The 27,932-nt window shown below is 21.4% G+C and overlaps 1 protein-coding gene across 2 annotated transcripts in view; it reads left to right on the forward strand.

Moving 5' to 3' along the window:
- LOC122511686 (RNA-binding protein fusilli-like) overlaps positions 1 to 27,932 on the forward strand; it is a 111,295-nt gene that overhangs the window by 61,735 nt on the left and 21,628 nt on the right. For both annotated transcript variants that reach the window (XM_043627096.1, XM_043627102.1), the window contains 7 exons: positions 10,987 to 11,076; positions 15,894 to 15,948; positions 16,404 to 16,514; positions 20,159 to 20,429; positions 22,956 to 23,171; positions 23,849 to 24,085; positions 27,073 to 27,268. In XM_043627096.1, coding sequence (XP_043483031.1) covers positions 10,987 to 11,076; positions 15,894 to 15,948; positions 16,404 to 16,514; positions 20,159 to 20,429; positions 22,956 to 23,171; positions 23,849 to 24,085; positions 27,073 to 27,268 — 1,176 coding nt within the window. The remainder of the gene's footprint in view (positions 1 to 10,986; positions 11,077 to 15,893; positions 15,949 to 16,403; positions 16,515 to 20,158; positions 20,430 to 22,955; positions 23,172 to 23,848; positions 24,086 to 27,072; positions 27,269 to 27,932) is intronic.

The raw sequence follows: 27,932 nt of genomic DNA on the forward strand, positions 1-27,932 counted from the left end.
ATTATTATTATTTATTATTATGACTTAATAATAATAATTATTATTATACAAAAAAAATAATTATTTTTATTATTATAATCATAAAATAATTTGCCTCTGATTATCTTTCTTTGGGGTAACATTTATTTAAAATTTAAAATACAATATTTATTTAGCGAATAAAAAAGATTAATTTAATTTGTTTTTTAAACTTAAACAGTAAATCTATTTTCCTGATTGGTCGATTGAAAATAACAGCTTTGCGCGCCTCTTAAAAAAGTTAAGCTTTGCTTCTTGGCAGTCGTCTTTTAACCATAGTAACGTTAACACTTGGCACACGTGTCTATGAAGAAAGGAAAAAAATTCTTTAACAGACACGTTCTCATATATAGATATAATTAAAAAAGAAAAAAAACAAGTATTTCAAATAAAAGAAACGTTGGAAATCTCTATTCATCGACAATTACGTTAGTTTCAAATTAGAAAAATAATTTTCAGTTTTTGTGTGAAGTTTTTAAAAAGAAAAAAAAAGTTGTGGAATATTTACATATGATTCAGTTTTGAAGAATTTTATTCTCGAGAGATAGAGAAAAACACGACGACAACGACGACGACGACGACGACAGTCAATAAAGTGCAGAGTACACTAGTTTCTATTTTTATTTTTGAAAAATAAGGTAAAGTTCATATATTTTTTATTATTATAGCAAAATAACGAGTTAATGAAAACTGTTCTATAAATAATTCTCTTTTTTGAAAAATATGGTAAAGTTCATAATTTTTTTTAATATTAAATCAAAATAACGAAAAAATAAGAAATGAGAGAAATAAATAATTCTTTTTTTGTTGAAAAATAAGATAAAGTTCATCAAAAATAATAAAGTAAAATATATTTTATAAATATTTATATATTTAAAATACTTAAAATATAAATAGTTCATAAATGTTTTATCGATCAGGTCACAATTAATTTTATTGGAAACTATAATTTAAATATTCTTATCATTATTGAATATTTATATTTATCGTTTTTTTTTTCTTAAATGTTTAAATGTGAAATTTTCTTTTTATGATTTTGAATAATTTCGTGTCGTTAATATTTCGAATTCAGATGTAAAGTTATTTTTTTTTCGTCTAAGATATTATTTTAAAAGAACGTGTAATAATGCAGTTCGTGCAAAATAAGAGAATTTTTATATTCTTGACGAAGTGTTACAAAGTTCACGTCTCAAAACAAGTTTTTCGAATCATTCATATAACAGTTTTTTTTTCCTCCGTTTTATTATTATACAAGATTTTATGATTAATTCAATTCCGTTAATAATCAAAAAGTAAAAATAAAAAAGTTAAAAAACAAAGAAAAAAATAAGAATCTCTTATTTTTGCAGATTTAGAAATTTTCTTAAGTGCTAAAACATTTTTTGAAATTCTCTTTTATTTTAATTTATTATTATTATTTTTAGTCACTATTACCACAAAGTACTTCAGATAATTTTTAATATTTTTTCGAAAATAAAAAATACAGCCTTTCGATTTGTCAAACAAAACTTTTTTAAAATAATAACATTCTGCGCAAGAATTCAATTATTTTCAAAAATTTTTTGAAGGAAATCAATTTTCTTGATAAAATTCTTTTTAAGAATTCAATTATTTTGAATACCTACAAATTTAATTAATTTCAACGCAAAAATTCTACAATTTAAAAATTTTAATAGAATTATTGCGAAGAATTAATTTAATTTGAAAAAAATTCTGACAGAATTAAATTAGTTTTAAAAATTTTAATAATTTTCTTTAAAAAAATTCAATTACTTTCGTCCAAATCTCGAAAGAATTAAATTATTTTTAAAAACTTTTTGATAGAATTCAATTTTCTTGATAAAATTCTTATTACGAATTCAATTATTTTCAATACAATTTTAATACAATTCTTGCCAAGAATTTAATTATTATCATAAAATTCTCGAAAGAATTCAATTATTTTCAAAGATTAAAAAATAAAATTCTTGTCAAAAATTCAATTATTTTCCTAAAAATCTCTAAAGAATTCAATTAGTTTTAAAAGTTTAAATAAAATTATTTAAAAAAATACAATTATTTCTCCAAAAATTTTAATAAAATTTGTTATAAGAATTTAATTTCTTTCAATACAATTTTAATTTTTGATTTATCAATTACAATTTTTATATTATTATAAAATTATAATTTTTTTTTAAATTAATAAAATTTGCATCATTTCTTTTTCTCAATGACAATTTTTTAATAATTTTAAAAATTATCTTTAAAAATAAAGGAAAAAGTTTGACGCGTATGTATTTCTATTTTATAAATGTTTACAATTAATACTTTATTTTAATTAATAATCATAATTATTAGAAAAATAATGAGATTTTGTTAAGAAATTGTGATAAAAAGATGGAAATTATGCAAATTTGTTGTCATTGATTAAAAAAAAGAAATTATAATTTCGTTAAAAGTTGTAAAAATATAGAAATTATAGGAATTTTCTTTCAATTTTGTAGCAAACAAATTGAATTGACAGATATCAAAGTAATTATGAAAATTTGATTCCTTTACTTTATGAAAACAGAAAAATCTTTAAAATTTCTTAGTTTTATTTTTAATTCGAAATTTTTATTAACAAAGCGAATTTATAAAAATTTTTCTCCTTTATTTCTAAGAAAAAATATTGGAATTTTGTTAAAAAAAAAATTGTAATTGAGAAATAGAAATGGTGTAAATGATTTTCTTAAAAGAAAAGGAAAGAAAATTTTCTACAGAAATTGTAATTAAGAAATAGAAATTATGTAAATTGTTTTTCTCTCAAAATAAACTTTAAATATTTTGTGTACAATATTGTTATTAAGAAACAGAAAATTTGCAAAGTTTTCCATTATTATTTTAATTATTTTAATATTATAAATAATACAATTAAATAGTTACTAAAATAGGATATTTTTATTGAAAAAAATATTTTCTTCGATGGAAATATTTTTTTTTATTTTTTTTATTTTTTAACTCTGTGGAGTTTAGAACGAAAGTCTAAAAATAATTGAAAGAGTGAAAATATAATGTTATAATCAGAATGAATTATTGACTGTAATCAGAGGTAATAACAGTAGGCCGAGTGTCGAGGCATTCATACTTTAGTCATATAGCTTTGTAATTAATAAAACAAAACCACCTGTTGCAGGTGATATCGATCGATATACTCCATTACCTTCATGACATACACTCTTTTAGTGATAAAGAAATGATCCCGAGGAATGACACTCTAATCTATATTAATAATCGTTGTATTCCGGTAATCTGTTCTTGAAGTTAGTTTTTCTTTGCTTCTTTGTTTCCTAACTTTTTCAATTTTATTTTTCTACTTAAATTCTTTCAAATTTTAAAACTAATAAACAATTCCACGTGAAATGATCCAATCAAACCTCCTTTTAAGGATTTTACCAAAACAGATTTAAAAATAATTGAATTCTTTCGAGAAATTTTATTAAAATTAAAATATTGAATGTAATTCAATTCTCGTAAAGAATTTTATTATTTATGAAAATAAGTTAACTTTTGGCGAAATTTTTATTAAAATTTTTTTTAAAAATAATTGAATTGTTTTGTAGAATTTATTTGAATTTTTGGAAATAATGGAGTTTTATTAATAAATTTTATTGAAAATTTTTCAAATAATTGAAATTCATAAAGAATTTTATCTAAACTTTTTAGAAAAATTGAATTCATTCGAAGAATTTTATTAATATTTTTTAAAATAATAGAATTCTCTCGAGAAATATAATTGAAATTAAATTAAAAATATTTAAAATTCTTCTAAAAAATTTAATTATTTCAAATAAAATTTGTGAAAAGAATTTAATAATTTTCCAAAATTTTAATAAATAAAATAAAATTGTTCGAAATAATTCCAATTATTTTCTATGATTTTAAAGAAATTCTTCTGAAAAATTCAATTATTTACATAAATAATAAAATACTTCTCAGGAATTCAATTATTTTCAGAAATTTTTATAAAATTCTTGTCAAGAATTCAATTAACTTCATACAGAAAATCAATTATTTTCAAAAATGTTTGTAAAATTTGTGGCAAAAATTTAATTACTTTTGTAAATAATAAAATTCTTAGTGAGAATTCTAATACAATTTCAATAAAATTTTTCCGATGAAGTCCATTACTATTTTCAAATTTTTTTGATTAAATTCTTCATTGAAAAAATGGAATTCTTTCGAGAAAATTGATTAAAATTATTGAATTAAAAATATTTAAAATTCTTTGACAGAATTCAATTATTTTAAACGACACTTGTCAAAAGAATTTAGCAATTTTCAAAAATTTTAATAAAATTGTTCGAAATAATTCAAATTTATTATTTATGGAAAACATTGAATTCTTTCGAGAAATTTTATTAACATTGAATTAAAAATATTTATAATTCTTCGACCGTATTGAATTATTTTTAAAAAAAAATTGTCAAAAGAATTTCATAATTTTCAAAAATTTTAATAAAATTCTTGAAAACAATTCAATTATTTTCAAAGATTTTAATAAAATTCTTCGCAAAAATTCAATTATTTTCATAAAAATCTCGAAAGAATTTAATTATTTTCAGAAATTTTATTAAAATTCTTGTTAAGAATTCGATTATCTTCATATAAATAATAAAATTCTTGACTGAAAATCAATTATTTTCAAAAATTTTAGTAAAATTTGTGGCAAGAATTCAATTATTTTCAAATTTTTTTTATTAAATTCTTCATAAAAATTTATTATTTATTGAAAAAATTGAATTCTTTTGACAAATTTTATTCAAATTGTATTAAAAAGAATTGAATTCCCGAGAAGAATTTTTTTTCTATTTATAAAAATATTTTAATTGTTTCGAAGAATTTTATCAATATTTTAGTATAGAATTGAATTCTTTCGGAAAATTTTATTAAAAATTTTTAATTAATATTAAATTATATTTTTTTAATATTTTAAAAAATTTTAATGATAATTGAATTCTTTCATGAAATTTTTGAAAATAATAAAGAAGAATAATTTATTTTATACTTAATTAGTGAATTTTTTAAAATTTTAATCTGAAATTATTCAGAAGTTAATTTTTATTTTTGACAATATAAAATTTTGTAAAATTTTTTAATTTGCAAAATAATAATTGTTAACTGAGACATAATTTTTTTAGCCACTGTCAATTTTTTTTATATTTCGTTCATATTTCTCTGTCAGTGAGCGATTTTGTTAATTAATTGTTGCATTCATTCATTTTTTTCTCCACTTTACCAAAATTTATATCGAACAGAATTTTTATTGTTTTTTTTCAATTATTTATTAATTTTTCTATTTTATTGTTTTTATTTAATTATTTCTTTTATTTTATATTCATATTAGTGAAAACAAAAGAAAAAAATTATTAATTTGTTTCTACTGTAAAAAAAATTCCTACTGAAGGAAACGATTATTTCCTTCGACTTGAAGTTTTATTTTTTTAATTCCTCATTAATTTATTTTCCATTTTTGTGCCATTATGACGTCAGTTTTAGAACACATGCTTTGCACAAATTGTGTCGTCACAATGATTCAAATGCCATTAATGAAAATTTCTATTGAATAGAAATTTTATTTATTTCCCTCGAATTTATTTTTTATTTTTATTTTTATTTCTTTGTATTATTTATTTTTGTTTATTATTCGTTACATTTATTAATTATTTTTTCTCCCCTTTACCAAAATTTATATTGAACAGAATTTTTATTTATTTCTTTCAGTCTAAATTTTAATTGTTTGTTAATTATTTATTTTATTTTCTATCCATTACTATTAATTCTGTAAAAAGTTTATTGATTTGTATATATACTTTTTGTCCCTAAAGATTCGAACGTTCAAATAAACGACAATTTTTTAAATATATTTTGTAAAATTTTGAATTTCATTAAAAAATATTTTTTCTAATTTAGAAACTTCATTGGTTTCTCGTAAATATTGAATTTATTTTATTTTTCAATTTATTCTACTAACTTTTCCAAAAAATGTGAATAAAAACAAATATTCGTTCATTTGAACGTTCAAAACTAGGAAAATTCCATCTTAACAAATAAAAAATCTACTGAAGGGAATACTTATTTATTCATTTGGTTCGAGTGAATTTTTTTATTTGTATAAAATATTTATTCATCGAGAATAAAAATTTACGGACTGTTAATTATTATGCGCAGGAAATTTAAAAGCAATTTCGTCGTTTCGTTAAAAATATTTATTTTTATTCTTATTTATTCCTTATTCTTTTTCTTTTTTTTGCAGGGAATAATTTTGTTCGACCAAAATGTACTTTTCTAAAATTGTTTCAGTTTTTTTTTCATATTTATTTATTTATTGCTTTATTTATTTATTTATTTTTTGTTGCTATTCGAAATAATGGAGTATAACGGAAAAGTTGGTGATTCTTTCGACACAGCAACATTGGCCGTTTCTTTAGTGGGAGAAGTTAGATTGGCCGACCTTATCAGCTTCGGTTAGTTTAAAGGTCACCACCGTGAAGATATTGGTAACGGAACAAGTTTCTTTGGTTTTCTTTAATTGATCGTTTTATGCAGAAGATTGCAGTTGTTCATTTTGATCGTTTGACTTGGACTTGATTTTTTTTTTCTTTTTCTTTTTTGTTATTTTTTCTTTTTTACATGCCGATTTGCTGCTCTAGCTATCATTTTCTTCTTCTACAATGTTTTTAGTTCTCTCGCGTCCTTCGCCTTGGAAACATTTTTCACTTCCGGATGACAAAGTCCCTCAACATCTGCTCAACTTCTCAAATTTCGCATCATTCTTGGTAGGCTTCTCACTATTTTCTAAATATAGACATTGTCATTTATATTCTCTTGAAAATGAAAATTAGGTAGTGCATATAATATACCCTCTCCACCCCGCTATTGTCTCGACTTTTGTTGTTTCTTGTCAGGCCTCGGATAGTATGGCTTTTTTTTTAGTTTTTTCTCGATTTACTTTCAAAGAAGGCGACTTTTTTCATTTTATTTTCGATAAATGGGACTTTTTCAAATTTGTTCATAATTCAAAATTTAATTTTAATTTTCAGAATTTCCATTAGGCGTCGAATTTTAATTTCTTGAAATTTTCATTTGCTAGAAATTTTATTGAACAGAATGTCATGTAAACGAATTTTTAATAGACTGCGAATTATTATTTTTATTTTATAATAATAATGTTAATATTATTATTTTTATTATTATTATTAACTTTACAAGTTACTATTATTATTATGCAAGTTAAATTTTTTAAAATTCTTTCAAAATAAATTATTTAAAACTTTAAAGTTGTTTAACAATCAGAGTTTGTAAAAATCAAATTCCGAGGAATTTTAACTGAAAATTTTAAGAATAATAATTCAAAAATTTTATTGGAAATACATAATTGATTTTCTTTAAGTATTTCGCATTAAAATTTTTATAGATCAAATTTTGGAGAGTTTTAATTGCAAATTTTGAGAATAATAGTTTAAAAATTTTAATGAAAAACTGACTTTTTAAAATTGAATTATTTTCAATTCCTACATTTTGTCAAGAATTCAGAAAATTTTTTCAAATAATTTTTTAAGAGAATTAAATTTTTCAATTAAATAATTAAATAGTTTTTAATCTAATTAAAATTTTGTGAAATTTCATTAAAAGTAATATTGATTTTTTTTAGTTATTTCAGTAAAATTTTTAAAAATCAAATGTTGGAGAATTTTGCTTGCAAATTTTGAGAATAATATTTCAAAAATTTTAAGGAAATGAATTACAAATGAGAATTTGAAAATCTTAGAATAATTTTCATTCTAATTTTTTTAAATTCAATTATTTTCATATATTTTCAATTACATTTTTCCAAATAATCAAAAATCTACAAAAAAACATGTAATAAATTTAATTTCTTTTAAGAATTTCAATAATATTCGAAAGATTACATTACATTATATTTAGAAATTTAATTCTTCGAATTTAATTTATAATAATTTTTTAAAATTAAATTATCATCAAAATAGCAACATAAATTTTTTGAAAAATTAATTTTTTACATAGATTTCATGTATTTTAATAATATTTGTATTTAAAATTCTTCAAAAACTTGATTTTTTTAATGTATTAGAGAAATTCAACTATTTTCAAAAAATTTTACTGTTTTTCAATTATCGGAAAATTTTTCAACATGAAAAGTGTGAAAATTAATCACATGGTCATTTTTAATACTTTAATTAAAAATAAATATTAATGAAAATTATTAACATAAAATTATATTAAAATATTTTTTAAACATTTTTAGATAATTAAATTTTTTAAATAAATAATTAAAAAGTTTTTAAGTAATTCAAGTTATCTAACATTTTCGTGAAAACAATTAATTTTTTTCAAGTAGTTCATTAGTTTTCCTAAAAATTGGTTTTTAATTAATTTCTGAAAATTCTTTTAAAAAATTCAATTACTTTCAAGAAATTTTATTATAAATATCAATTATTTGCAAATTTTTCAATTATACATAATTGAAAAATTACTAGATATTATTTATTTATTTCAATTTATAATTTAATTATAATAAATTTTAATTTTAAATAATTCCTAAAATTATTTTTAAATATTTTTAAAAATTAAATTTAAGACGTTTTTTTTATTACTTTTTTAAAATCAATTTTATTATAGGGTTATAATTATTTTTAAAAAATTGAATTTTTGCATTTAAATAATTAAATTCTATACAAATTTTTCGAATTTATGAAAATATTTTTTTTTGTGAAATTTTTTAAAAATTATTTTGAAAATAATTGAATAAAAATTCTATTAAATTCAATTAGAAATTTTTATAATTTTCACGTAATTCTTTTTTCGAACTGAAGTTCAGTTTTTATACAATTAATAATAATGAGGATAATAATTGAAAGATTTTTTTCAAATGATGAAAATATTAGTTATTATTACTAATTATTGCATGTTCTATATAAACATAACGTTGACATTTCTCAATTATTGGAAAGAACTCTCGGTGAATTTCTTATCACTTGCGACAATTAACAAAAGTCCTTCACTGTTTATGTAAATCATTGATTAAAATTAATTAGATGACATTAATTGAAAATTCTTTATTAAGTTTAATTTTAATGTAATTTTTTGTTAATTTCGGTTCGATAATAATTTACACCAATAATTGTGTAACTAATTACTGTGAATAATTAATAATTATTTGTTTGATTTATTTATTACTTAATTACAATTTTAATTTAATGTTTAATTTCAATTAAATTAAATTCAAGTTAATTACAATTTGATTTAATTATAGGTGCTGTTTTTATTTCTCTTTATTTTACTTTATTATTTATTAATATTTACAATTTATTTTTTATTTGCACTGGAGAAAAAATTGATTTTATTCAAATAAACGATTACTTGTCTATTATCAAATTTACTTGAATCAAATAATTTTTATTCAAATCAATTAAATTTGAACCACTAATCATTTGAAGCAATGTATTCAGTATTTGAAGCAAGTACAATTTATTTGATTTAAAATAAAAATGATTTGTTAATTAATTTAATAATATTAATAATTATTATTTTATTATTAATAATTATTTGATATTTATTTTAATAATTTTTTATTTATATCAAAGAAATTTGAACTACTAATCATTTAAAGCAAAAATTTCTGTATTTGAGGCAAATACAATAATTTATTTAGATTCAAATAAAAATTATTTGATTCAAGAAAATATTTATTTGATAATAATAGACAATTAATTGTTTAGTTGAATCAAATAAATTTTTTTCTTGGGTGGATATTAGAATTATTCAATAAATCCGAATAATTAAAGATTTAAATAATAATAATACCTAATAATAATTTGAATTATTATTTTATTAATTATTTGAATTTTTTTTTATTTTTACAAATTTTTGTTGTCCTAAATATGTGGGATTTATTACGTAAAAGTAAAATCCGTCATTTTAATGTGCAATGTAAACAAATCTCTTTATCACTGCAAGTGAAGAAAATAAACAAAACTTTTTTTCAACGACATCTCAACTCTCAACTATATAGTTGACCATTGACTATCTTCCGCGTGATAAAATTGACATGAATAATGATAAATTCTAACTTTTATTGTTCATATTTTTCAAAAAAAAAATTTTTTTTCTTTTACAGAAAAAAAATTTCTTTATCAAAGAGAAATGTTTTAATAACAATTTTTTCATTTTAATCATTTTTGTAAAAATTATTTTATAAAAATTATAATTATTATTCTTACAGTTATATAGAAATTATTCAGTCGCATTCTTTTGTAATTTTTCCAAATATGAATAATATAAATTTTTTGAATTTATTAGGTATACAGTATATTTTTTTTAAGTCATTAATCAATATCTACAATATTTATAATGTATAATGAAATATTCTATTAATGTTATGTAACATTTCACGTGATTCAGAGATAATTTCTGATTTTTGCAAAAATGCGAACTTGGAAGAAAATATTCTTGACAAAAAATATCCATTTTTAGAAAAAAAAATTGTGAATCTATTTAGTAGAAAATAAATCAAAGTAAAAAAAATTGAAAAATATATTTGTTTACTCTATTAAATAATATAAAGTTTCAAGGGAAATTTACATTATTATTATATAATAGTATATTTATTAATTATATAATTAATTATTATATAATAAATTTAATTATATTAATTTAATTTTTTTTATTTATTTAATTATATTTATTATTTTAAAAATAATAAAACTTATTTTATTAATAATTATATTATTAAATAATAATCCAATTAATATTAATATTCTTATAACATAAATAAAATATATAATAAGAAAATAACATATTTCTTTTTTAATGTCGATATTTTTGAATTTACAGCAAAAAAATTGTTTGTTTCTTAATATTTTGCTTTTATCGCTGTTATTGCAGAAAAAAATATTGAATAATTTTTCCTTAACATATACAATGTAGACTTTGGTTTTCCGAATGATGGTGTGAATGATTATCACGTCGAGGAAATCCAAGATATGGTCACTATCATCCAAAGGATGATAAAAGATGGTAAGAATATAATATTTTTAGATAATAATTTTCTAGAAATATTATACAACAAAAGTGGGAATTTTCAGGGAATTTTCTCGCTAAAAACTTTTTCGAATTTTTTTCTCGACTATTTGCAAATTTTCCTAAAATTGTTAACACTGTTTAAATCTTTAGACATAGAAAAAAATTAGGTTAGTTTTAGTTTTGAATTTTTAAATTTCAACTCTTATACTTTGTCTAATCTGATTTGGAATTGAGTCAAATGGTAATTGTTTTATTTACATAAGTACGATTCTAAAATGTGCAAAAAAATTTTTTTTCTTAATCACATAAGCCATAATCATAAAGTCTTTAATATATTATTTTGCGAGTGTGGGTCAAGTCTTGTTCATTTAATATTATAAGCAGCCTGACTTCTTATCGTTATATGAAGGTTCTCAACTGAGGCCGTGTAATTTTTCTTTTACTCAACTTATTCTCAATATTTCATTATTTTAAATATTTTTAACGATGAACGTGTATCTCATCTTTATAAAATGTACAAATTTTTGTTTGAGAACAATTTTATAATCTGAAAACCGTTTTGAGCAAAAAAGTTTTTTTCACATTATAGAAAAAGATTTTAAAAACGAAAAACAGTTTTGAGAAAATATTTTTCATGTTCAGAATAAATTTTTTATTGAGAACGTAAGTGTTTTTTCAGTACAAACATAAGAATGAATTGAAAAAGGACGGATATAAATGTCTTTCCTTTTCTAACTCATTGTTTTCATTGCATTTACGTTTACGTTCTCTCAAATAAAAAAATTCTATTTTGGACAGTTCTTTATGAAAGATTTTATAATTCAGGCACAGAAACTTAATCAATATTTTAGTTTATTTAGAAATTTTTTTCTGTTTGTTTATACAGTGTTGGCATAGGTCAGGGAATTCAGGAAAAATTGGGGATTTTTATTAAAAGTACTGGAAAAAATTAAATTTTTAAAATATGTAAGAAAATTCTGAATTTTTCTTTTTTAATAACTTAATTCTTCAAAAACTATCATAAAATTATTATTTATAAATTATTTAGTGAATAATTTTATTTAAATATTTCAAAATTAATTGGATTTTAAAAGAGTTGCGTTTGCAATTTTCATAAATAGATAAACTTCAAAAAGTTTTAATTAAAAATTTTATAAAATTTAAATTTTTAATGAATTTTATTAGAAATTTGAAAGATTTTTGAAAAATTTTAATAATTCAAGTTCTTTGGAAATTAGTTTAATTTTTTAATATTTAGTTGATTAATTATTAAAAATAATGTATTTATTGAAGAATTTTAGTTAAAAGCAATAAAAAAAATTGAATTTTAAAGAAGTTACAAATTATTGCAGGAAATCAATTATTTTCAAAAATAATAAAATGCTCGTCAAAATTGCAATGCTCAATAATAAAATTCTTCTCCAAAATTCAATTATTTTAAAAAATTTTAATAAAATTCTGGGCAAAATTTCAATTAGTTTCAAAAATTTTTCTCAGTTTAATGATTTTCAAATATACACTATTCTTAATAAAATTTTCTATAACAATTCAATTATTTGAAAATAGTTTTGATAAAATTCTACTCAAACATTTAATTATTTTCATAAATAATAAAAATTTCGCTGGAATTTCAACTTATTGCAGAATTTTAATTCTTGTCAAAATATTAATTATCTTAAATAAATAATAAAATTCTTCGCCGGAATTCAATTATTGTCAAATATTTTATTAAAATTCTTTACAAAATTTCAATTATTTTCAAAAAAATTTTCTTTAATTTAATGATTTTCAATACATATCTACAATTTTAGTAAAATTTTCCAAAAGAATTCAATAATTTAAAAAAAATTTTAATAAAATTCTACGCAAAAATTTAATTATTTTCATGAATAATAAAAATTTCACGGGAATTCAATTATTTACGAATTTTTTAAAAATTTCTTCGTAATAATTCAATTATTTTGATCAATAATAAAACTTCTTACAGAATTTCAATTATTTTTGATACGATTTTAATCGAATTCCTCGAGAAATGTAATTATTATTAAAAATTTTATTAGCATTCGCCGAAAGAATGTAATTATTTAAAAATTTGTTGATAACATTTTTTATTAGAATTCAATTTTAAATAGCATCTAATTATTCAATAAATTATTTAATTTTGTATTTAAATAGTTCAATTATCGTATTATTTTCTAATAAAAATTGATTTAAAAATGAATTTTAATTAAACTTTTAGATGATAATTGAATATTGAAAGCATTATAACGTGAATTTTTAGAAATAATAAAATTTTGAAAAGGTTTCAAATTAAAATCTTTGAAAATATGTATGAATTTTTCATACTTTTGTCTAACAATTCTGTGGAATTAATTTTTTTGAAACTGTTTAATTGGATTTTTTGTTGAAATTATTTGATGTTTTTATTTTCTAAAATATATTTAATTCAAAAATTTTCGAATAATCGAAATTTCATTAAATTTAATTGTAAATAAATAAATCTGAATATTGTCAAAGAACTTTTTCAAAAATAAATTTCTTCGCATTAATTCAATTATTTTTATAAATAATCCCATTTTTTACAGGGATTCAATTATTTTCATAAATAATAAAAAATTTCTTTAAGGAATTCAATTATTTTCATAAATAATAATACTCATTGCAGAATTTAAATTATTTATTTATTTTTAATACTATTTTAATCGAAGTCCTCGAAAAATGAAATTATTCTTAAAAGTTTTATTAAAATTCGTCGAAAGAATTCAATTTTAAGAAACATTCAATAAATTATTTATTTTTGTATTTAAATAATTGAATTCTCATAGAATTTTCTAATAAAAATTTATTTAAAAATGAATTTCAGTTAAAATTTTAGATAATAATTGAATATTAAAAGCATTATAGCGTGAATTTTTAGAAATAATTGAATTTTGGAAAGGTTTCGTATTAAAATCTTTGAAAATCTGAATTTTTCATACTTTTAACTAATAATTCTGTAGAATTAATTTTTTTTTTGAAAAAGTTTAATATTGAATTTTTTTAAAGTTATTTGAAGTTTTTATTTTTTTAAATATATTTGATTGAAAAATTTGCGAATAATCGAAATTTTTGTAAAATTGAATTGTAAACAAAATAGATTTGAAAATTCTCAAAGAAGTTTTTCAAAAATTATTAAAAATAAATGATTTAAAGAAAAATTTTCGTTAAAAATTCTAGAGAATAATAATTAAATTGTAATGATAAAAATAATTTTGAAGAAGTTACAGTTAAAATATTCTTTTAATAAAAAATAATGATTTTATCACTCGGTCATCTTTAATTTTTTATTATAAAACATGAAGAAATCGACTTCTTCGTGTTTTGTAATAAATATTCTTGTAATTTGTTGAATTTCAAAAACGTTTGAATTTAAATATTTTGAAGAATTTTAATTCCTATCGAAAAATAATAATGATAAAATAGTTATTTAAAAAAGAAGTTATTGATGTTTTTGAATAATTTTACAATTGAAGAAATTCGTAAATAAATGAAATAGAATATTTTTTTGAGTGAATCAGAATATTATTTAGGGTCAGGGAAAAAGTCAAAAAATTGTTTAGAAATGAGGGAAAAGTTAGGAAAAAACCAAATTTAATTTTTATGATAAGAAATGTTTTGATTGGTAACATTTGTAATTTGTAATTTGTAAAACTAAAAGTAATTACTTTTTTGTACTTTTCGCTTTAAAATCTTTATAATTAACAATCATAATATTTAATAATATTTAATTTTTTATGCCGTATTTGTGTTTCTGCCTTTCACGTCGAGCGTCGTTAAAATTATACTGAAAACGTCAATTCAGCCCTGAAAAAAATAAGTAAATAAACAAATCGCTTTTGTAATATATTGATGATCGATATTCGAAATCAGATTTGAAAATGAAGCTAATTTTGCAATGGTGAATTTATAAATAATTGCGAAATGTCAATTTCCCAGGAACACGTTTTCGCTGAGTTTGTAAATCGAAGACATCATTTTCTGCTTGGTTTTCGTTTTGTCGCTGGCAGCAAACGTTGCGCCTCTTTTATTTTGAGAAAAGAAAATAATAAACGAGAAGACAGGATGATGGTTTAAAATTACGAAGAAATTATTTTCTCTATTTTACATTCTTTGTTATACATTCAGACGAGAAATTTTGCATTTTTTTATTCTAGAGAAAAATTAACTTTTACGTTAAATTTTCAAAATGATTTTTTTCCTATTATCATAGTTTTTAGAAAAAAAATCGAAATTCTTGTTATTTGAAATTTTCCATCATTTCCCGCCGTGACTTATAAGCGCGTGGTGAGTGGTTGAAAAAATCAAAACAAGAAGCAACAAGTGGCCAGCATTGTCGTTTACTCCGTTTGCTTTGTTCGAAGTTCGAGTCATTTTAATTATATTTTTCCTATCAAAAAGTCTCGATTAGAATTCATTTACCTGTCAAAACGTGAATTCGATCTAAATTTATTATTTATGATTAAATTTATAATAAAAACAAATAAATATAGTTAGTAATTTACAGGTAAAATATTTTGAGGTTATGTTTTAAAAAAGAATTGTTTTTCATTTGTAACCTTTCTACTTACTTATTTAAAAAGAAAAACTGTATTTAAAAAAATATTTAAAAAAGAGAAAAGATTCTATGAAAGAAATAGTTAAACGGAAAGATAATATCATGAGAGGAATACAAAGAAGGAGTTAGTAAGAATTTTACTGACGTGCGATAAAAATAAATAAATGAAAAATTTAAATTACAATGAGAATTAAAAATAGTTTTCCTTTTGTTGCAGGTCATGTTTTTCAAAATCCGGAGGTGGTTAATCTAGTTTTGGAACCTGGAATATGGTAAGAAATAAAGAATATAATTTTCATATAAATAATATATTTTTAATTAGCATTTATAATAATTATAATCACAATTTAAGTTTACAGTACCTAATTTAAATGACATGTAGATAAGATTTTTATAATTTCACGTTACTTTTTTTATCAGACAACACTATTTATTTTAGGAGAAAAAAAATGGGTCATCTTTTTAAACTTTGTAGATATTATTTTGTATCCTAATAAACTGCGAAATTTCTTTTTTTTTCGTCATACATTTTATTTACTTAATTTTAATATCATTTGCAAATTCTCGCTTTCATATCTTACTTATTTGCATAGCATTTTAGATTATAAATTCTCGTGTATAATTAGAGTGTCGCTTAATAATTAGTTAATTCTTATTCTATTGAAATATTCTCAAAAAAAAAAGAATTTTATTTTATTTAAATATAATGAAATATTTTTATTTTTAGCTCAAACGACGAAGAGGTAGACAGCAATTGCGTGGTTAGGGCGCGAGGACTTCCTTGGCAATTGTCTGATCAGGACATTGCAAAATTCTTCAGAGGACTGAATATTGTCAAGTAAGTTGAATTTATTTTTAACGAAACTTGGGAAAGAATTTTTTCTAGATTATGAAGAATTTTTGAACGTTCGAATGAATGAAATTTCTGCTGTTCCATTTTAAAAAAATCAGAATGAAATAAGGAATACTGTAATTAAACATTTTCCTTCCTTATTTTAAATTTACTAATGAAAAAAAAATAAGTAAAGAAATAAAATTCATTGAAATATTAAATTTATTTCAATGAAATTTGACAAAATTTAAAATTATTGTTTCAATTTTTTAAAATTATTTTCGGGAATACAATTACTTTTAGAATATTTTAATTACATTATTTCAAGAAGCAATTTTTCGGAATTTCTGAATTAAATTATTCAAAACTTCAATACTTTTTGTTAAAAAAAAATAGTAAAAACTTATTCTTATTTATTTTTCGACAGGAATTAAAATTTCATCCTAATTTCAATGAAAAATCTTTTGAAGTTTAATTATTTCTAAAAATTGCAATTGTAATTCTTCCAAAATATTAATCTATTGATATTCATCGAATTGTTGCAAAAGAATTCTGTCAAAAAATCTAAGAATAATTGAATTCCTTCAAAGAAATTTATTATTTATCAAAATAATTGAATCCTTGCGAAGAATTTTATTAAAATTCTTGAAAATTCTAATTAAATTCTTTTTGAAGAAATTCTTTGAATTTTCTTTAAATAATAGAAGTTTCTTTAATACTTTTAATTAAAAATTTTGAAAATAATTTAATTTTATGAACAATTTCTTTCAAGTTTTTAAAATAATTGTGTTGGTAAATAATTGAAATTGAACATTTAATTATTGAATTTTATTAAAATTTTAGAAAACAATTGAATTCCTTTAAAAAATTTTATACCGAATTAAGAAAAAAATTGAATTATTTCGTGAAATTTCTTTGAAAACAATTGAGTTTTTGCAATGAATTTTACTAATTATAAATATAATTGAATTGTTTCGAAGGATTTATTAATATTTTAGAAAATAATTGCATTTTTTTGAAAAATATTTTTAAAAATTGAAAAAAAAATTGATTTCTTTTATGGTATGTTATTAAAAGTGTATTAAAAATAATTGATTTTTTACACAGAATTTTACTATTTATAAATATAATTAAATTTTTTTTGAAGAATTGATTAAAATTTCAACGAATAATTGAATTCTATTGTAATTTTTTTATAACGAATTAAGAAATAAATTGAATTCTTTCGTGAAATTGCTTTGAATATAATTGATCTTTTGCAAGTAATTTTACTATTCATAAATATAATTGAATTTAGAAATTTAGAAAATAATTTAATTTTTTTGAAATATTTTATAACGAAAAAAATGGAATTCTTTTGTGAAACTTTTTGAAAATAATTGAATTGTTTCGAAAAATTTATTAAAATTTTAGAAAATAACTGTATTCGTTTGTGAAATTTTATTAAAATTTTGTTTGAATGTAATTTTGCTAAAAATTTTACTATTTATAAAAATAATTGAACTCTTACGAAAAATGTTATTATTTATGAAAATAATTGAATTCTTGCGAAGAATTTCATTGAAAATTTTTTTAAATAAAAATTTTAATATTTTTATACTTTTGCTTCCCTTAAATTTCCAAAGAATTTAATTTAAAAATCTTTAAAAATCTTTAAATCAATTCCTATCAAAATTCAACGACGAGAATTGAATTATTTAAATAAAATAATTTTTGTAAATTCATAAAATACTGTATTTTCAAGAACACAATTGAGGGCTCGGATCGAAGAACCGACGCTTCGCAATGTTCTGTGCGTTTACAAGCGTCGGTTCTTCGATCCGAGCCCTCAATTATATTTATAGGTAATTTTTAAAAATGAAAAAATAAAATTCTTTGAAATATAAAATTTTACAAAATTTCCAATTGTTTCAATTTTTTTAAAATTATTTTCGGGAACTCAAATATACCTACCTTCGAAAAATTTTAATTACTATTTTTCAAAAACATAACTTTTTTCAGAATTTCCAAATTAAATCTTTCAAAATTTAATCATTTTTGTAAAATAAATATTTAAATATTTATTGTTCTTTATTTGCTTAAAATTTCGAAATACATACTTTCAATGTAAAACCATTGAAAAAATTTTTTATGAAAATTTAAACTGCAAGTCTTCCAAAATTCAATTATTTTTTTAGAATTTTTGAATAATATTATTGAAAACTTTTAATTTTTAAAGAAGTTAACAAATTAATATTTTTTTATATTTAAATATTATGATACTTTTACAGCAATTAGAATTTCAAAGATTGAAATTTAAAAACTTGTTGAAATTTAATTATTTCTAAAGAATCCTACTTTAACACTTTTAATTACTTTCTAAAGTTTTAACTAAAATTCTTTATTGAATCAATTCTTATCAGAATTCAATTATTTTAATACAACAATAAATAATTTATGGAATAATTAATTATTTTAAAAAATTGCAATGTACCTCTTTATTGAGCTTTTGAAATTGGGGTTCAATTTTCTTACTCCACTTATTTTATTATTTACAAATTAACTATCAAATTTTTGACACAACAATTCGAACTATAAAACAAAATATTGGAATAAAACGACACTATCTTCACGTGAGGAGAGATTATGTCGATTAGTATAATAAAAAGTAAAATTGTATTCTTTTAACAATTGATTTTGAATTTGCACTATTTGAAATAGTAAATAAAATTCAATTTTAAAAGAAGTAAAACAAATGATCGTCGTCGTGTTCATTTGAACGTTCGAAAATTTAGGAACATACAAAATTTTTAATAATTTCGAATATTACAAATAGAAGCAAAAAAAGTTTTAAATTATTACAAATATAAAAGAAGTATGAGAAAAAAGTAAAACAATAATTTTAATTTTTTCATTATGAAAAGAAAAAACAAATTACTAATCAATTTATTGCTGTATTTTTAACGCAAGCTTCTGGGATCGATGGTAAAAGTAGGCATCTTTCTTAAAACATTATTATCAACTTTTTTTCCACAATATAATTGGTTTTTATTGACAAAAAATTGTTTTATTACTGTAAAAATATTTTCTTTTTGCCTGCGAATCTTGATTATAATTGTAATTGTGAATTTCCTATTATTTGTTGACGACAGTTTATTTTAATGGAAATATAATTATATGTTAAGAGACAAATGTTAGGAGATATCTTTGAAAAAAAATTGACGAGAAAGATTTTCGAAAAAAAACTTAAATAACTAACACTAACCTCCTGGACGTATAGACGATAACTTTTATCGCAGGTCAAGGATCAAGCTTCTTGAGTCTGCCACAATTATGCACGATTTGTGATTCTAAATTTTTGGACATATTTATTATTACAAAAAAAATTAGTTCAAATCTTTCACAATCAATTTTCAACTCTTTCGAAAAAAACCGAAATCAATTGATTTTGTTTTTTTTCGAAAGAGTTTAATTTTTTGTATGTAGAATTTAGTTTTTCGATAAATTTTATTGACGCAGGCCTGGAAATTTAATTGAATGGAAAATCAGTATTTTTTTGTCCGATTCAATTGATTTAAGTTTTAAGAATAAAGATTAATTTTTAAAGTTCTTATGAGGCGGTGTCAATTGTATAATTTTGAGCTAATTGTGAATTGGAACAATTTTTGCAGGGGTGGTGTTGCCTTGTGTTTGAGTCCACAAGGAAGGCGAAACGGAGAAGCTTTAGTACGATTTGTAAGTAAGGAACATAGAGACATGGCGCTAAAAAGGCACAGGCATCATATTGGACTGCGTTATATTGAAGTTTACAAAGCGTCCGGCGATGATTTTGTCGGAGTTGCTGGTGGTACGAGTGGAGAAGCTCATGACTTCCTTTCCCGAGGACCTCAAGTCATCGTCAGAATGAGAGGTCTTCCCTACGACTGTGTAGCAAAACAAGTGGTAATTAAGCGTTCTTCTTTTTTATTCTCTTTTTACAACTTCTAATTTTCTTTTTTTTTCTCCCTTTTCAACTTTCAATACCTTTCCTTCTTTTTTTTATTCTCTTTTTTCAACTTTTAACATTTCCTTAAGTACAATTATTGCAAGTTCTCAATTTGTTGATAATTCTTATTTTATAGAGAGAAATTTGTTAAATATTCTTTTTTTTCAATTTATATTAGGTATTTTAAAGTGAATTTTATTCTATAAAAAAGGAGAATAGTTGCCGTAGGTTAGGGAATTCAGGAAACAGTCTAGGATTTTTATTAAAATTACGGGAAAAAATCAAATTTTTAGTATTTATAAAAAAAGTCTGTATTTTTGTTTCTTTTCTGTTTGCCTCATAAACTATTAAATTACCACGAATTCTAATAAAAAACCTTCAAATTTTTTTATTTCTCACAAAAATTTCTTTTTAAATAATTTAATTCTTAAAGAACTATCATAAAATTATTATAATTCTAAATTATTTAATGAATAATTTTATTTAAATATTTCAAAATAAATTGAATTTTAAAAGAGTTGCGTTTACAATTTTCATAAATAGAACAACTTTTCAAAAGGTTGTAATATGAAGTTTTAGAAAATTTCAATTTTTAATAAATTTCATTAGAAAATTTAAAGATTTTTTGAAAAATTTTAATAATTCAAATTCGTCTGAAATTAGTTAAATTTTTTAATACTTATTTGATTAATTATTAAAAATAATGGATTTATAGAAGAATTTTAGTTAAAAACACTAAAAAATTGAATTTTGGAGAAGTTACAATAATGTTTGCAGAAATTCAATTATTTTCAAAAGTAATAAAAATCATCGGAGAAATTCAATTTCTTCCAAGAATTTATGCCAAGAATTTTATTAAAATTTTTGAAAATAATTAAATTTCTGCGAATTTTTCACAGGAATTTAATAATTTTTAAATATGTTAATAAAATTTGCTGCAAGAATTCAATTATTTTCCTAAATAATACAATTCTTTAGAAAAATTCAATTATTTTCAAAAATTGTAATAAAATCTTCACAAGAATTCAATTATTTTAATAAATTGTAAAATTCTTCGCAAAAATTCGATTATTTTGATAAATTACAAAATACTTCAAAAAAACTCAATTGTTTTCATAAATTTTAATAAACTTCGCTGCAAGAATTCAATTATTTTCCTAAATAATACAATTCTTTAGAAAAATTCAATTATTTTCAAAAATTGTAATAAAATCTTCACAAGAATTCAATCATTTTTATAAATTATAAAATTCTTTCCAAAAATTTAATTATTTCCATAAATTACAAAATTCTTGGAAGGAATTCAATTACTTTCCTAAATATTAAAATTCGTCGCAAAAATTCATTTATTTTCGTAAATAATAAAATTCTTTTCCAGAAGTCAATTATTTTCATAAAAAATATAATTTTTTACGGAGATTCAATTATTTTTAATACAATTGTAATCGAATACATTGAAAAATTTTATTAAAATTCATCGAAATATTTTTTGAAATTATTGAAACTTTTTATTTTCTAAAATATATTTAATTAAAAAATTTCCGAGTAATCTAAATTTCGTAAAATTTGAATTATAAACGAATAATTTTAAAAATTGATACAATTAAAAGTTTTGTCATATTTCTTTGAAATAAATTGTATATTTAAAAAAATTTAATTTGATTACTTTTAAAAATTCTTGTGAAATATTATCGTATTTTTGAAAAATTATATTTTCAAAAATTATATATTTTAAAAAATAATAAATTTTTGGTATAAATTTTGTAAAGGAACGTTTTTTTAACTAACAATGGGCGTTAAATTATTACGCGCGTGTAGTTGGACAAAATTTTAATAATTTTTCTTTTTAAATGATTTAAATTTTTACACAATTTATTGAAAATCATTGAATTCTTGCATAGAATTTTATGAAAAAATTTGAAAATAATTGAATTGCTTCGAAGAAGTTTATTATTTATAAAAATAATTGAATTTCTTCCAAGTACTTTATTATTTACGAAAATAATTAAAGAATTTTATTAAGAAATTTTTAAAATCCTAATTACATTTTTTTTTGAAGAATTGCTTTGAATTTTTTTTAAATAAAGAAGTTTCTTTAATAATTTTTATTTGACAATTTTGATGAAAGTACTTTAATTTTATGAAGAATTTCTTCCAAGTTTTTAAAATAATCAGATTTGTTAACAATTGAAATTAAACATTTGGTTATTGGATTTTATTAAAATTTTTATTTTGCGAATAATTTTATTAAAATTTTTGAAAATAGTAATTAATAATCAATTACCTATGTAGTTAATAAGTGAATTTTTTAAAATCTAAAATTATTCGAAAATTGAAGTTTATATTTAAAAATAAAAATTGTTGTGTACAAAAAAGAAATTATTATAAAAATGTTATATAATAATAAATTGAATATCATGTTTCACGCGTAACATTCGCCAGTTATTATTAATTTAATGATCTTTACGATATGGTTATTGCAGCTGGACTTTTTTGCGTCTGGACAAAAGCCCTGCCAAGTATTGGATGGCGAGGAAGGTGTTTTATTTGTGAAGAAAGCAGATGGACGGGCGACTGGTGATGCGTTTGTTCTTTTTGCGAAAGAAGAAGATGCGGCGAAGGCCCTCGGTAAACACAGGGATTGTATTGGCAGCCGATATATTGAATTGTTTAGAAGCACCACTGCCGAAGTACAACAGGTTAATTTTTTAAATACATTACATTTTACACAAAAATTCCTTTTTTTCAAAGACCACTTTCAGTCCTTTTTCGGTTAAAATTCGAATTTTCTGACTATATTCTTTATTAAGGGCATGTAGAGAAAACCCCTCGAAGAAAAATGGGTTCCCTTGTGTCGTTTTACTTCTAAATAAATTCAGATGAGTTTGAATTTATCCGGATAATTAAATGAAAGCGAACTGATAAAAAATTTCCGACCCGAAGTCTATTATTTCCAAAAAGTCCAAACCCAAAATATTTTCTTTTTAAATGAGAAGAAATTTACGAAACCACTATTTTCTCCCGGATGCCCTTAAATAAGAAGTAATTTACGAAGTCACTTTTAGAATTAAAAGTATTTTTGAACAATTTTTATTTAATTTTATTTGACGAAAATGAAATCTACAAACGTTGATCAACAAAAAAAATTTGTTTTATGTTTTTGAATATTACTTTAAAGAAATATACAACAATTATTGTTAAAGCAAAAATAAAAATCTACCTTTTTAATACATTTTTGTGATAATATTGTTGCGTTGTCTTTGAATGATATATTTTTTGAAAAAATTTTCTCGTAGATTTAATGTTGTGGATTTCAACTTGGTTTATTTTTGAACTTTCAATTTGATGTTATTAAAGATTGATATTCTTTCCTCAGGTATTAAATCGAGTGAGTGGCATTAAAGCATACGACAGAATGGTACCACCGGTGCTGCCATTGCCAAAATTCAATCCACTTCTTCCTCAGCACATTATTACCTCAGGAACTCGCAAAGACTGTGTTCGTTTACGTGGCCTCCCTTACGAAGCTCTAGTGGAGCACATCCTCGAGTTTATGGGGGAGCACTCGAAAAATATTGTTTATCAAGGAGTTCATATGGTTTACAACACACAGGTAAAGTAAACATTTTTCTAGTAAATAGAAATAATTTTAGTAAATGAAAGATAAAAATAACCGAAATTCAGGTTTTACACTCATCAACTAAAATCTACTATATTTAGTACTTTTTTTACGATTTGCTACTATTTCGATACTTTTTTTTTTAACTTTTGACACTAGAAGCTACTTTTTCTCCTTTTTTGAGAATTTACACTATATACAACAGCTAATTGTTGAAATAAAAAAATAAATTCTCAAAAATTTTAATAAAATTCTTACAAATCGTTCAAAAAGTTTTAAGGGGGTCCCACAGTCAATTGAATTTTTGCATTGAGCTTCAATAGGAAAATCACATCGACTTTGACACCGCCTTAATAAAATTCTTAGGAACCATTCAAAATATTTTAATAAAATTCTTCGAAAGAATTTAATTATTTTCAATAAAATTTTAATGAAATCAAGAATTCAATAATTTTCGTAAATAATAAAATTCTTCTCAATTTCAATAATTTTTAAATAGAATTTTAATGAAATTACTCGAAAAATTTAATTATTCTTAAAAATTTTATTAAATTTATTTAAAATTGTAATTGATAAAAAAATTAATAACAATAAGTATTTAAATATTTATTTAACGAAATTATTAAACCTTTGAATAATTTATTGAATTTTTTAATTTTTAAAAGAAATTATATTTCTGAAAAATTTGAATTACATTCTTTTTTTAAGAAAAATTGAATTCCAGGAGGTAATTTAAAAAAATTGAAACAAATTAAATTTTTTTTTAAATATAACTGAAAAAAATTTTATATTTTTAAATGAATTTTACTTTTTTTTTACTTTTAACCATTTTTTTTAATTCGTATTTTTGAAGAATTGTAGCTGAAGTATAAAAATTTAAAATTCTTTAAAATAATTAAATTTCTGCAAAGAATTTTATTATTTATAATAAAAATAATTCAATTCTTATTAATAATTTTATCAAAATTTTTCAAAATAATTGAATGTCTGACAAGAATTTTATTAAAATTCTTTAAAATAATTAATTTTCTACAAAAAATGAATTTAATTAAATAAAATTGTATTAATAATATTTCAATTATTTTCAAAAGCATTAAAAATCTTTACAGAAATTCAATTATGGAAAAAAATTTTTTAAATTCTCGTCAAAATGTAAATTATCTTTATAAATAATAAAATTCGTCTCCGAAATTCAATTATTTTCAAAAATTTTAATAAAATTCTTATAAAAATTTCAATTATTTTAATAAATTTTCCTCAATTTAATGATTTTTAATATCTACTATTTTAATAAAATTTTCCAAAAGAATTCAATTATTTTTTAAAAATTTTGATTAAATTCTACACAAACATTTAATTATTTTTATTAATAATAAAATTTTTGTAAGAATTCAATTGTTTCCAAATTTTCTTAAGTAATAAAATTCTTTTTAGGAATTCAATTATTTTCAAAAGTAATAAAATTCTTCAAAAAAATTCAATTTTGTTCAAAAACATAAAAAAAAATCTCGTCAAATTGCAATTATCTTTATAAAAAATTAAATTCTACTTCAAAATTGAATTATTTTCAAAAAATTTAACAAAATTTCAATTAATTACAAAAATTTTCCTCAATTTAATGATTTTTAATATCTACTATGTATTGTAATAAAATTGTACGCAAAAATTTCATTATTTTCATAAGTAATAAATATTTTTAAAGACATTCAATTATTTTCATAAATAATAAAATTCTTTGTAGGAAATCAATTATTTTTATTAATTAAATAATAAAACTCATCGCAGAATTTCAATTATTTTTAATACAATTTGTTGATAAAATTCTCTGTGAGAATTCAATTTTAAGAAACATTCAATTATTCAATAAATTATTTTTTTTTTACTTAAATAATTGAATTCTAGTAGAATTTTCTAATTAAAATTGATTTAAGAATGAATTTCAGTTAAAATTTTAGATGATAATTGAATATTAAAAGTATTACAGCGTGAATTTTTAGAAATAATTGAATTTTGAAAAAGTTTTAAATTAAAATCTTTGAAAATTTGAATTTTTCATACTTTTAACTTACAATTCTGTAGCATTCATTTTTTTTTTGTTGAAAAAGATTATTTAAATTTTTGGATCCCCGAATTTTTTAAAAATTATTTCAAGTTTTTGAGATCTAATATAGGTATATTTAATTGAAGAATTTCCGAATAATCGAAATTTTGTAAATTTAAATTGTAAACAAATAATAGATTTGAAAATTCTTAAAGAACTTTTTCAAAAATTATTAAAAATAATTTAGGTATTTAAACTTAAAGAAGAATTTTAGTAAAAATTCCCAGAAAATAATAATTGAATTGAAATTATGAAGATAATTTTGAATAATTTACAGTAACAATATTTTTATAGTATAAAATAATGATTTTATTACTCTGTCATCCTAAAGTATTATAAAACATGAAGAAATCGATCGATATCTTCATGTTTTATAATAACAATATTCTAATAAGTTGTTAAATTTCAAAAAAGTTTGAATTTGAATGTTTTGAAGAATTTTAATTCCTACGGAAAAATAATAGAATAGAATAGGTACGGAAAAATAATAATAATTAAATATTTATTTAAAAAAGAAGTCGTTGATATTTTCAACTAATTTTATAATTGAGGCTTCGGATCTTAAAAGGTCACTTTCAGCATTGATTTTAAATGGTAAAAGTACCCTTTTAAGATCCGGAGCCTCAATTAGAGAAATTCGTAAATAAATGTAATATAACATTTTTTTTTGAGTATCTAATTATTTTTAGAGTGAATCAGAATATTAATTAGGATCAGGGAAAAAGTCGAAATTTTGTCTGGAAAGCAGGGAAAAGTGAGGGAAAAACAAAATGAAATTTTTGGGTAATAATAATTATTCGGTTCGAAAGATACTTTTTGCTACTTTTTTCGAAATTAATTGACGAGTGCAATGTAATAAATTTGAAATTATTGCTTCCAGGGTCAACCATCGGGCGAGGCGTTCATCCAGATGAATAGAGAGAGTTCGGCGTACTTGTGCGCCACGCAACGACATCATCGCTACATGATCTTTGGCAAGAAGCAGCGTTACATCGAGGTGTTCCAGTGCAGCGGAGCCGACATGAATATGGTATTAACGGGCTGCCCGCCTCAGACAAAAGCTCTCCTCTCACCTGGTACGTTACCTACGCAATCACCCGCGACTCTAACACATCATCAACCGCCCGCGGCCCCAGTCCCAATTCCGACGCCGCAACCTCCTCTCTGGGACATTCACGCACTCGTGCAAGCACAGGCCCAAGCTCAGGCGCAAGCCCAAGTCCAGGCACAAGCTCAAGCACTAAGAAATCAAGACTTTTGGCTAATGGCTCTTGCCTCGAATCCACCTCCCACTTCCACTTCGCCTACATCGCCGCCTGCCTCCAACGCGACCAGCAAAGCCCTCGCGCTCCCCGCGCCGGCTCAACATCAAATCCCCTCTTACGCCATGACACCGCAGCATGCGGCCGCCGCTTTTCACGCCGCACAACAGCCGCAGGCGCCGTTCCTCCTCTTCAATGTTCCGTCGCGCTATCCAATTATCCGCGCTCAACAGCCGCACACTCTCATGCCCTCCATCATTCAAGCCCCCATTAATCCCACCGCGCTGATGGGACTCAAGCGGAGTTGGGAGTCTGCCTTCCCAACCGATCCAGCCACTGCGGCAGCCGCCGCCGCAAACGCCTCGAAACGAACTCCGTGGCAGACGCCAGCGGCCGCCGCCGCCGCTGCGGCTGCTGCAGCCGCATTTCCCAGTCCCGCCGCTGCTCACGGCCTTACTTATCCCGCTCAATTTTATCC

Source organism: Leptopilina heterotoma, unplaced genomic scaffold (genome assembly GCF_015476425.1).
Source record: "Leptopilina heterotoma isolate Lh14 unplaced genomic scaffold, ASM1547642v1 Lhet_121, whole genome shotgun sequence".
NCBI classification, from domain to species: Eukaryota; Metazoa; Arthropoda; class Insecta; order Hymenoptera; family Figitidae; genus Leptopilina; species Leptopilina heterotoma.